Raw genomic sequence first — 12,442 nt, forward strand, 5'->3', positions numbered from 1 at the left:
GGGAAGGGGGGAAAACAAGATGGGGATGGGGGTGGAGGGGTGGGTAATGGGGACCAAGACATGAGAAAGGGTATCAATGTGTGTGAGTTAATGCACCTTCTATCTGGCGAATGTAATGTAACCCTTCTATTAATTATAATAAAAATATATGTAAAAAAATTATGTACAGCTAGGCACCCGTGGCTCACGCCTATAATTCTAGCTATTCAGGAGGCTGAGATCTGAGGATCACGGTTCAAAGCCAGTCTGGGCACTAAAGTTTGAGAGACTCTTGTCCCCAGTTAACTAACCACCAGAAAACCAGAAGTGGTGCTGTGGCTCAAGTGATAGAGCCATAGGCTTGAGTTGAAGAGCTCAGGGACAGCACCCACATCCAGAGTTCAAGCCCCACAACCAAAAAATTTGTACATATTATGTTTGTAACCATATATTAATTCAAGACACCTGCAGTTTACTTATTTAACATGCAAACCACTGCATTTATGCATTTAAAAATCATTCTTTTGGCAAGGCATGGTGGTTATGGTAATTCCAGCACTTGGGAAGTAGAGGCAGGATCATTCATTTGATGTCAGCTTTTTAACTATGTGTAGCAAATACTGTCTTTGAAAACAAAGTCTAAACAAAAAACTCTTCAACGTATTTTAAAAATAATAACAACACATTAAAAGTGACTGCTTTCTTTTGGCTACTTAAAAGTTTTATTTTGGAACTGGGAATGTGGCTTAGTGATAGAGTGCTTGCTTCACATGCATGAAACCCTAGGTTTGATTTCTTGGTACCACATAAAACAGAAAAAGCCAGGGCCGGGAGTTTGGCCTAGTGATAGAGTGCTTGCCTAGCATGCATGAGGACCCAGGTTCGATTCCTTGGTACCACATATTTAGAAAAAAAAAGCCGGAAGTGATGCTGAGGCTCAAGTGGTAGAGCTCTAGCCTTGAGAAAAATCCAAGGACAATGCCCAGGCCCTGAGCTTAAGCCCAGGACTGGCAAAAAAAAAAAAAAAAAAAAAAAATGAAACAAAACAGAAAAAGCCAGAAGTGGCACTGTAGCTCAAGTGGTAGACTGCTAGCCTCCAGCAAAATGAAGCACAGGGACAGTGCCCAGTACATGAGTTGAAGCATCAGGATGGGCAAAAAGATAAAAGAAAAAAATTGTTTTGTCAAGCGTTAATAAAAACTTTGAACTTTAGGAAGAGGAGAGATTGTTTATAAATAAAGTACAGACGAATAAAACAAAATCCTACATAGATAGGACCTGGATCTCTGAAAAAGTCAAAGCTCTGTGAATGTTAAGAGAGGGTATAAAAGACACAGGTGTCAAATCGATGATCTCCTTGTCCACTTAATGAGATGAAAGACAATAAAGGTCATGTCAGTACTGTGCTACATATCATCTAAAATCGTTTTGTGTTGTCACCTCCCTTTTTGCTAAAGAAGATGCCTTCTTGTTAGTAGCCTTTTGTAGCTCAGGTGTTTTACTGGGTGGGACCCACTTCTAGGGAGGTGTAAGCACATCTGACAGTAGACTCAGGCTGGGAAACATTTGCTCCTGATGTCTGTCCTATCACTGGGCCACCAGGCTATGTGTATGAAAAAGATACAACCTCTATGGTTTTCTTCTGCTTATAGAAGTTTGGTATCATGGAATTGGGAGGATGAGGATAGACACACCATTTTGGAAATGGAAAAATAAAATTATTTTGTCTGAAATTTACTCAGAAAACAACCTCAAGCTTTAAGGAAAACTAAATGACTTTATTTAGGAAGATGTGAGGATAAATCCTGATAAAGCTTTAGCAAAGCAAGACCCTAAAATAGATTCGTCAGAACTTTCTGCCTCAGAGCTGCTAACATAACTAATTGCCAGACGGTAATAATTGGAATATCTAGTGTAAATTACTGTTTAAATAGCTTCTAGGATTTTGAAAGAGGAGTAAGTGCATGTGCCAAAATAATCATCAAGCTCCACTGCATCACATGATACTGTATGGTGACATAGTAATACAGTAACAAATGCAGTTCTTAAAGCAAGTTGTCCTTGTTGGTCTATATACCTACTTATTTAAGCAGTATGCTCATCAATGTGATTCAGCAAAGCATTCCTATTCCTTCACTGCTCACCTACACTGTGGGATCCGAGAGTTGATGGAGGTATTGATTACTCTTTGGTTGCCTTCGTTTCCTCTAAAACACATGAACTGAGTTTGGAGCCAAAATTGTACATTATGAAAAGCTGTACATTTAAGTTTAATGGGATAATTTGCAGAATTATTTTTTTCATAAAGAAATTGAATGACTAGAGGGAGAAAAAGAAAGACAAATTATTAGGAGATACAGGCTATTTCATCTACATTCATTTACTTGCTGATTATCCCTTTTATGGTTTGTAATGGTTTTAGATTTCTTCCTTTGGTAATTCTGCTGATCAACAGTATTTTGCAGGGTGGGATCTGAAAGAAAGGAAAGGAAGATGAAATTCACAGAAATCAATATATTACTTTAATAGGACAGCTAAAATGTATGGGAAAGGAAGAACACTACAACATTGCCACCAACACCCCAGGCACAGTGTTGCTTATTACAGGAAGTTGGTGCCGGGCACCAAAAGACTTGGTATGCTTGGCTTACCCTAAGAGTAAGAAGGGAAGTTTAATGAATGAAGTAAGTAGGAGTCTTTTTTTAATTTTTCAGTATGTTCATTTGTGGAAGACACTTTGGAACTCTGGTTTTATGTTTTTAATGAAACTCGTACTTTTATTTTTTCCTTTTGTATTTGTTAGTAATTCACATTAAAAAATGACAGGTAGACATTAACTTAGTGACCCTGTTGCTTCCTTATCTCCCTAAAAGATAACCTCTTTCCAGGGAACCCATCCCTGCTGAGTGTACCAGTTTAGTGGTTCACATAGTTATTGGAGACTTTCCATTAAAAACATTACAGCTGTTTGCTCATAGTCCTAATTTGTTTGTTTCTAATTAGGCTTTCATAGTTGGCATGGCAACTACAGCAGATTATTTGATACATAGGTAATGAGTATAGCACCGTATGGTAAATTATACTCAGCTCTTGGACTTGACTGCCCTCTCCCATGTATTGTCCCTCCTTATCATCCTTCCCTGTCCTCTGCTTCTTCCTGTGTTCACTCTCGCTTTGAAATTTATTCAGTAAACATACTGGATTCTGTATATCCTAAATGTTTTTAAAAAGGGGGGAGTGCTTGGGACTGGGGTAGAGTGCTTGCCTAACATGCATGAAGACCTTGGTTCAATTCCTTGGTACAACATACATAGGAAAACCCGGAAGTGGTGCTGTGTCTCAGCTGGTAGAGCTCTCTAGCCTTGAGAAAGTCCAAGGACAGCACTCAGGCCCTGAGCTCAAACCCAGGACTGGCAAAAAAAAAAAAGTGGTGGGTAGGAGGGAGGCTCCTAATTCCTCAGAAAACCCTGTTAAGGAAAGGGCTGCTTTCTAGTTTCCCTATAGCATGCATTCTCCAATGGAGCTTTCCATCTATGCCAATGTATGTATAGGCTACCCTTATGTGAGTTGCAATGACATACCCGCTAAAACTAAACCAGGAGCCGCTGCTCAGTTGTGTCTTTTTCCTTCTTGTCTTAAACCACAGGATTTATTGGATCATTCATGCACATCAGGAAGTGGCTCCGGTCTTCCCTTTTTGGTTCAAAGAACAGTGGCACGACAGATTACACTGTTGGAGTGTGTCGGTAATTCTTTTTTCCTTTCCTTGGTGGGAGATACACAGTATGTTGTGGCTCCAGATGTGGGATGTAACTTGGAAGGTCTGTTTCTATTGCCTATGGCTTCCTTATTAAACTTAGGGAGCAGCCAAGCTGCCATGTGCTGCATCTTATCACATGTCAGGCCATGTGAGGGAACCCAGCAGTCTCTTTACTGTTCATGCTTGAGTGCCTGAATGTGTTGAAACCATGCTATAGAGGCTGTCCAGACAAAAGCTTTCATTTGCAAATGATCCTTTGGGATATTGGGAATATTTAAAAATGAATTGATTTGGTTACCAGTATAATCTGACATGATTAGGTTTGTAGACAATAAAGTTCTTTATCGCAGTTTTCTAATACTTTTAATTCTTCCCCTCTTTTAAAAATGATTTCAACAAATATATTCATTTACTAACTGTCAAAATGAAATAAATTTGCCGGGTGTGGTGGCTCATGCCTGTAAACCTAGCTATTCAGGAGGCTGAGATCTGGGGATCAAGGTTCAAGGCTAGCCCAGGCATAAAAGGACCTAAGATTCTTATCTCCAATTAACCTCTAGAAAATGGAAAGTGGGGCTTGGCTCAAGGGTAGGACAGTAGCCTTGAGCTGAAGAGCTCAGGGACAGCACGCAGGCTCAGAGTTCAAGCCCCATGATCCCCCTCCCCACATACACACAAATGAAATAAATTTCATCAATTGTATTTTCCTAACTACTTTATTTGAGCAAGAGCTCAAACTAAAACTTTCCCCATATAAGAATATAAATTTATATGGGGCCGGGAGTTTGGCCTAGTGGTAGAGTGCTTGCCTAGCATGCACAAAGACCCAGGTTCAATTCCTTGGTACCACTTACATAGAAAAAAGCCGAAAGTGGTGCTGAGGCTCAAGTGGTAGAGCTCTAACCTTGAGAAAGTCCAAGGACAGTGCTCAGGTCCTGAGCTCAAGCCCAGGTCTGGCAAAAAAAAAAAAAAAAAGAATATAAATTTGTATTGGTATAATCATGTTATATGTATAATTTGTGCTCCTTTATTCTTTTTTTGTTATTATTGGAGTTTGAACTTTTAGGGTTGAATTTTCTAAGTAGGTCTCTGCCACTTATGCTATCATCATCATCATCATCATCATCATCATCATCACTTCCATACTGATCCTGAGGCTTGAACTCAGGGCCTCAGTGTTGTTTCTGACTTTCTTTGCTTATCGCTAGCACTCTACCACTATGAGGCACAGCTCCACTTCTGATTTTCTGGTGGTTAATTGGAGAAAAGAGTCTCACGGATTTTCCTGCCCAGGCTGGCTTTGAACTGCAATCCTCAGGTCTCAGCTTTCTGAATAGCCAGTAGTACTGCTATGAGCCACCAGCACCTTGCTTTCAAATGCTTTGTTTAAAATCTTGATATTAGCTTTTTGTAGCAGGAGGGTGTTTGCACATGGCAAATGAGTTTTCAATACTTTGTCTAGTGGCACACAGGGATGGCTGTAGAGCAGGAATGTAAAGCTTCCATGCTCTTTCCAGTTTTTGTTAATGGGCATCACAGCCCCGTCCCATCATCTCTTGCTTTGGGAAGGTCGCTGTAAATAATAGCGTCTTGTACCTCTACTGCTGACATGAATTCTCTTCTGTCATCATGGAAAGTTATTCCTAAAGTTGGTAGTAGAAACGAGGTGGGCAGCAGCCTTGATGCCTTTTTTCTAGGTCTGTAGTTTTTGACATTCTTTCTACTGTTCATGACTCCTCCACAGCAAACTAAGAATAGAGAAAGATGGAAAAGCCTCACATGGGCTTATTACATACAACCAAAGCTGCCTTGTACAATCCTGACTTCTACTTGATTCTGAACAAAGAATCTAGGTAGCAATGGGAAGAAAGCCCTCTCCTTTCCTGTCCCAGACATTCACCATTTACAGGTTAGCAGAGTATGTCTAACTCAGTTCTCACAGACTAGCCCTAAAGTCCAGTTGCACCTTTATGAATACATGCTGTTTCTGGCTCCATAAGTATTCTTTGGCTCGTTTCGGAGCAGTGCATATTTGATTTTATTTTGTTGGGTTAAACACTAAAGTCTTCAATGAAAGTGGTGCCTCTTTAGAAACTTGTAGCGTATGCTATAGCTTTCAGCAAAGAGAAGGGTATTAAACTGCTTGGTTGGTCTTATTAATTGTAGTTCAAAAACATGGGAAGTTGACGGGTCAGTCATTTGGAGAATGATCAGTGAATGACCTCTAAATGTCCAGTGCCTGGGCAGATATTCACAGGGCCCTGTAATCAGGGCTATCAGGCAATTCTCTTTTGTTTTAGTAGCTTTTGCCTAAGATTGCATTTGCAAAAAGCCGTTGACAACTGAGAAGTTTTTGAAACCCATTGAAATAGAATTCTATTTTAATTTTATCTACATACTCTGCCACATATCTTCTGTTTTCTTAAAGAGAAACAGAGAGGGGGGGAGGGAGAATTTGAGGCAATTTATGTCCACAGTTCTTTGGGATATATTTCTTTCCTTTCCAATGGAAAAAAATGAAGGAAAAGGAAAAAAAGTCAAGATCGAAAATGGAACCTAAGGCAGGAAAAGATTAGCATATCTTTTTTTCTAGCAGCTGATTTTCATAGCATCTTAGTGCTCATGCTTATCTCTAGCTCACAGTGCTGAGCAGTTGCTTTGACTTGATTAAAATGAATCCAGTACTAAAAAGATTTTGTATTATCTGACAGCACTTATCAGCTTTGTGTAAAGTCCTTTTAGATCAATCATTGGTATTGAATAGAGATGTTGGTTTTCATCAGGGAACCCACTTTCTGTGTCTTGTATCTCCACCCCAGTGCTGGGTGTAGAATCCCACTCATGCTTGGCAACCACTCTCTCTAGGCCATCATACCCTGAGTTGGATCCAGTGCTTTTGTTCATTGCTCCGGGGTGTCCTTTGGGCAGGCTTGCCTTCTCTTCATGTTTGGGATACCAGTGGCCTAATTTTCCAGAAAAGAACAATTGTCTTCTACATGTAGGTGATGCTGTTACTGCTAATCACAGCCCTATGGTCTGAGTAGCCATGTGGCTGGGCAGAAAGTCTATCTTCCCTGTAAGTTTTGTCTCTTATTTCATTGACATCCAGGCTGATTTGACCTCAAGTTGGTTTTCACAATCTCCAGGTAACTACTTCCCTTCCCACCTCCTTGATCTCCCCTACCTACAGTTACAGAGAAGAGTAGAAAGGGAGACATGTTGATAATGAACACTAGATAGGTCAGTTCACAATTGAAGTAACTATAGTTTTCAGAATCTCTTTTCTTAGGGTAGCCTTTTGTGGCACAGCAGAAGTTATCTGATAAATACCTATGATGAGTGTGAGAAATTAGAATAGTTGTAAATCTATTGAAATGTACCACCATATAAAGGAGGATGCTAGTGAATTCAACCATTTCCTATATAGTATTATATTTTGTTGTATTAGATTGTTTTACGTAGGTTTGTTTGGGGGGGGTGGGGATGTGTGTGTGTGTGTGTGTGTGTGTGTGTGTGTGTGTGTGTGTGTGTGTATACACGTGTACATGAGCTGCTCCTGAAGCTTAGGACCCAAGCATTGGCCCTGAGTTTTTGTGTTCAAGCCTAGCACTCTACTACTTGAACCACACCTTCACTTCCAGATATTTTTGCTAGTTAATTGGAGATAGGAGTGTTACAGACTTTGAACCACTCAGATCTCAGCCTCTTGAATAGCTAGGATTATAGGCATGAGCCACCGGTGCTTGGCTTGTTGTAATAGTTTTTATCCACAGAACTTAGACATTTTTCTGTGAGAAAAAAATGTATATATTCAGATTTATGTGCTTAGAAAATCCCTATTTGGATCCAGAATTAAGGATGGAGGGAGGAAAGGAAAGAAACAAGGCATTGAATTACTCTATCACACATTTTTTTAGGCTTTCAGTGCCATACTGAAATCTGATCATCTATACACCTCTAAATCTCACCCAATTGTATGTTAAAGATATGCTCACTGTTTGCTTGTAGGAATCATCAGGCTGGCTGCTGCTTGCATGCTTGCCTCCAGGGTCACCTGTGTTTCATTTTCCATAGGGAAAGGCAGGTATGGTGAAGTATGGAGGGGCAGTTGGCAAGGGGAAAATGTCGCTGTGAAGATCTTCTCCTCCCGGGATGAGAAATCATGGTTCAGGGAGACAGAGCTGTACAACACGGTGATGTTGAGGCACGAGAACATTTTAGGTAAGTATGATCATATACCTCTCCTTAACTGATCTGGGCAGAGAAGCTCCTACCCCTGCTCTGGTTTGCTTTGAGTTTTAATCTCCATTGGAAACTTGTATTGGGATCCACAACACGCATGTTCTGTTTTATTTTCCTTTAACATCAATTTCTTGTTTAAATCTGAAAATAAGTCATAAGATTGTGTAGATGATAAGAAGGAAATCCGTTATTGCTCATTCTTATTCCTACATCTGCAGCTCGTTATTTAAACAACAAAAAAAAATTGTCCCGTCTTGTTCACTTCCAGGCTTCTAGAGTTGTTCTAAACTCCACCCTTTTTGAATATTTATTACTTGAATCAAACTAAGAAAGATCTTTGGACTCTTTCCTAGAGATTCACAGCTCTCAGGGACATTGTAATGAAATGCACATTCTCTCAAACTAGGCATCATTTTTAAAGACCAGATTTACAGAGCAATTCAGCATACATCTTAATTTGGAAACTAAAGCTTAGCAACACTTGTGAAATATGTAAAGTGCCCAGTGAAATGTGGCTATGGTAATAGAAGGAGTGAACATATTCCTGGGGCACATTGACTTCTGTAGTTTTCAAAGTTTCCCTAAATGTGTTCATACTAATACATGTATCAGGAATGCTGCTTAGAGTGCTGCTTTAATAGAAGATGTAAATGTTATTCACAATTTTTAACAGTAAAAGATAGTGTTGTCTATTAGATTAGGTCTGGCTTTGTTCTTTCTTCTTGTCAGGGTAAAGATGACCTGGGAATGTGTTTCTTTCCTGCTGCTACCAACTTTTTAAGGCTTGAGGAAGCCTGTCAGTAGGTGATGGTTTGTAGGTTGCTCAAAGCTCTGCTTCAAGTTTTCCAGTTTCTTCTGTTGATCTCTTCCTTTCCCCTTGGGCCTTTGTCCTCACCTAAAGTTGCTATTGTCTTTCTGCTCAAAGTGGCTTTGATTCCAAAATTGACTGCAGTTTTTATGATTTCCAGGCCTGACACTCAAAACTCTCCTTTGGGGGAGAATTATGAGTAGAATTATGTTTATATTCAGTTACAGCAGGATTGCCATTGCTTAGGATCACGATTACATTTGGGTCTCTTCTTTGTTCCTGCTGCTCTGGGTCACCTAGTAACCGCTTCTCACCATTCCAACCACCCCTTCTCTCATGGAAATAATGGGAATTGCACATAGCTTTAAGCATGTAAGGTAGAAGACTTGTAGAAAGGACACAACTACCCATTACCTTTCATACTACGGATCTCACTGATTAACTCCACAAAGTATTCTACCATATTGCTTACTATGCAAATTGTCGCTTAACTCTGCACCTCAGGTAAATAACATTTGATACCCCTCATTGTATGCCATGAGTGAGACTCATTTCCATTGTTCTTGCATTCGTACCCAGTGCTGAGCACAATATCCAGCATTGACAGTACCCAGCAAATATTTACTAAATTAGATTTAATCACAAGGGAAATTTAAATGATACTTTTGAAGTATGATTCATATTCCCTTGGTATGCACACGTAGGATAAGGCATTGTTTCTTATTACACAATGATGTGCAGAAATTCTGAATTTATGCTATCTACTCTCATAATCATAACCATATGGATGGATTACTACCTGTAGTCAGGAAATGCCATAGAGATTGACAGCTTTCCCTTCTTTACCAGTTTCCTGGGCACAGGTTCTTATCAAAAGAGGCTATTGAGTTTTTCTGGAAAGGCTAAAGCTGCTTCTTCTCTTTTTCTTTACATTTGTGAGACAAGATCCAACTGCCCAGGGTGGTCTATCTCAGCCTCCCAGGTCCTAGGAGCCAGACACATGCCTCATAGTGCCTGGCTCATGATCCCTAACACTTGTGAGTATTGCTAATGGTAGCTTCCCAAAATATATAAATTGTCTATTTTGTTTATTTACTTACACATACATCCATCTAGAATTTTGAGTTCTTGTTATTTATCTCTTTAATTAAACTTGTCACAGACTAACAGTATCTTTAAAATGGACCAGTTTGAATTGTAAGCCTTCCTTCTACTCCATCTGGTATGGAAATTAGCAAATAGGTGGCTAATGGAAAGTTGTGTCATGTAATAGCAGAAACAGTGCTATGGAAAGAAAAACTGTTCTCTCCTGTGTTGACTAGTAGAGGTCCTCTGTGTGCCTTTGGTCAAAGTTACATTTATTAGCATTATTTTCTTCATCACGGAGATAAAAGAAATTGATTAATCTGAGTATTTGCTCTGGAGTCTCGTTTTATACTCCTTAATAACATGGCATAATATTTTCCCCTTCACCCATTTGAAATACACAGTTCAATGGCATTAGATGCATTTGCACTGTTATGCAGTCACTGCCACCATCCAACACCTGAACTGTCTTGGACTATTAAAATGTACACTTCTTTTGTTTTTTAGAATTTTCTGAGAATTATGAGAAGAGAAGGAAATAGTCTGCAAACAAATTATAAAGCTGTTGTTATGGTTGTAATTGAGCTCTGGGCTGTATTAAAATATAGCTAGTCTTTAGTGCTTACTGCTTGTAACGTATTGCATGAAGCATTTTTCAGCACAATGCCTCTTTTATTTTCAAAATTACCCTGTGAGATGAATGTGGCTGATATCTTCATCTTAGAAGAAACTGAAGCAGAGATTTTTAAAAATATTTTTATTGTGATTAATAGAAGGGATACATTATATTCACCAGATAGAAGGTGCATAACTTCGTAAACATTGATAACCTTTCTCATGACATGGTCCCCATTTCCTTCCCACCCTCCTCCCGCTTATCTTGGCTCCTTCCTTATTCAATTTCAAATAACCAATTAAGCACATATAAAATATATCAGATAACAAGGTGAAATATTGTAACAATATGATATAACTAAGGGATAGCAAAAGAGATGAGTTAAATAGTACATTAAGGACCACAGTCACTCATTATATGGCTTTTGTTTCCTTATCCTGGAGGTCCTTACATTTAGTGTCGTACAATTTGGCCTAATGTCTCTAGATTTTGTTCTGTTGTAAATTTCTGCTAGGAGAGCCCAAGGTTTCTACTGATTATGACAAATGAGGGAGACTATTGGGCCTATGTTCCTTTGAGTCTGGCTTACTTCACTTAATGTGATTTTTTTCTAAGTCTTTCTATTTTCTTACAAATGGGGCGATGTTGTTCTTTCTGACAGCAGCATAGAATTCCATTGTGTATAAATACCACATCTTGTTGATCCACTCATCAACTGAGAGGCATCTGGGTTGGTTCCATATCTTTGCTATGGTAAATAGTTGAAGCAGAGATTTTATGTGACTTGGCAAGATCACCTATTTGGGGGTTGTTGAAGCTGGTATTGTAATCAAGTTGTATCGCTCTCAGGCCACACTGTAAAATAGTTGGGCTTTGTGTAATGGCTTCTGCTGTCACAGCTGCCTGATGTACTTGGCTCCTTGGGAGCATTCACAAGGCACGTAGATCGCCTCACTTCAGAATGAGTTCTGCGTGCTTTTGAACAGCCAGTGAGGGTGCCTTAGATTGTGAACAAGAGACATTTGCTTTAATCCTTTCTCCCATGGGTTGAACAATCCAGTGGCCATGCCAACTTAAGGTACCTGTGCCACCTCCATCAATAATAGAGTATTTGACACAAAACACAGATATCCAACAAATGTATTCAAGCATGGTGAAGCCAGTATGGGATCAGATATTTGAGAGATAAACAGTAAAGTAGAATCCTGCTTATTTAAATGTTATTTTTTCTAAAGGCCTAGAACATAATTAATGGTGCAAACAAAATTCTTGTTTAAGATTTACAGCATTTAGGGAAGGTAAAAGAATAAATATTTGTTTATTATTTATTTAATCAGAGGCTTCTCTTCCTTGGGAAAAAAATTCAATTAGAGCTCACACAGATATAATTTCTCTTGAATGGGGGTGTCATATGACTTGGAGGATTTATTTTGGAGAAAATTATTAAAGATTAAGAGGTCTTTTGGCATATTTAGGTTTCCTGAGAATATCTGATAGGGTCTAAGTCTCAATACCTGTCAGTGTCTTACTTGTGAATACTAGGAGGTACAATGTGTGGAGGTCTCACATATGTTAATTTTATTCTTGCTGTCTCCAGGTTTCATTGCTTCTGACATGACATCAAGACACTCCAGTACCCAGTTGTGGTTAATTACACATTACCATGAAATGGGATCATTGTATGACTATCTTCAGCTCACCACGCTGGATACAGTTAGCTGCCTTCGGATAGTGCTGTCCATTGCCAGTGGCCTTGCACATTTGCACATAGAGATATTTGGGACCCAAGGAAAACCAGCTATTGCTCATCGAGATTTAAAGAGCAAAAACATCCTTGTGAAGAAGAATGGACAGTGTTGCATAGCAGATTTGGGTATATTTTTAATCTCTACTTTTAATTTTGTTGAAGTCCAGTGTTTTCTAGGTTATCCATTTTTTTCTCATATGTTAA

The 12,442-nt window shown here is 39.1% G+C and overlaps 1 protein-coding gene across 2 annotated transcripts in view; it reads left to right on the top strand.

Moving 5' to 3' along the window:
• Acvr1 (activin A receptor type 1) overlaps positions 1–12,442 on the top strand; it is a 123,068-nt gene that overhangs the window by 93,720 nt on the left and 16,906 nt on the right. For both annotated transcript variants that reach the window (XM_090342799.1, XM_090342800.1), the window contains 3 exons: positions 3,626–3,725; positions 7,814–7,960; positions 12,089–12,364. In XM_090342799.1, coding sequence (XP_090198925.1) covers positions 3,626–3,725; positions 7,814–7,960; positions 12,089–12,364 — 523 coding nt within the window. The remainder of the gene's footprint in view (positions 1–3,625; positions 3,726–7,813; positions 7,961–12,088; positions 12,365–12,442) is intronic.

Source organism: Megascapheus bottae, chromosome 12, assembly GCF_031878675.1.
Source record: "Megascapheus bottae isolate mThoBot1 chromosome 12, mThoBot2.hap1, whole genome shotgun sequence".
NCBI lineage: Eukaryota > Metazoa > Chordata > Mammalia > Rodentia > Geomyidae > Megascapheus > Megascapheus bottae.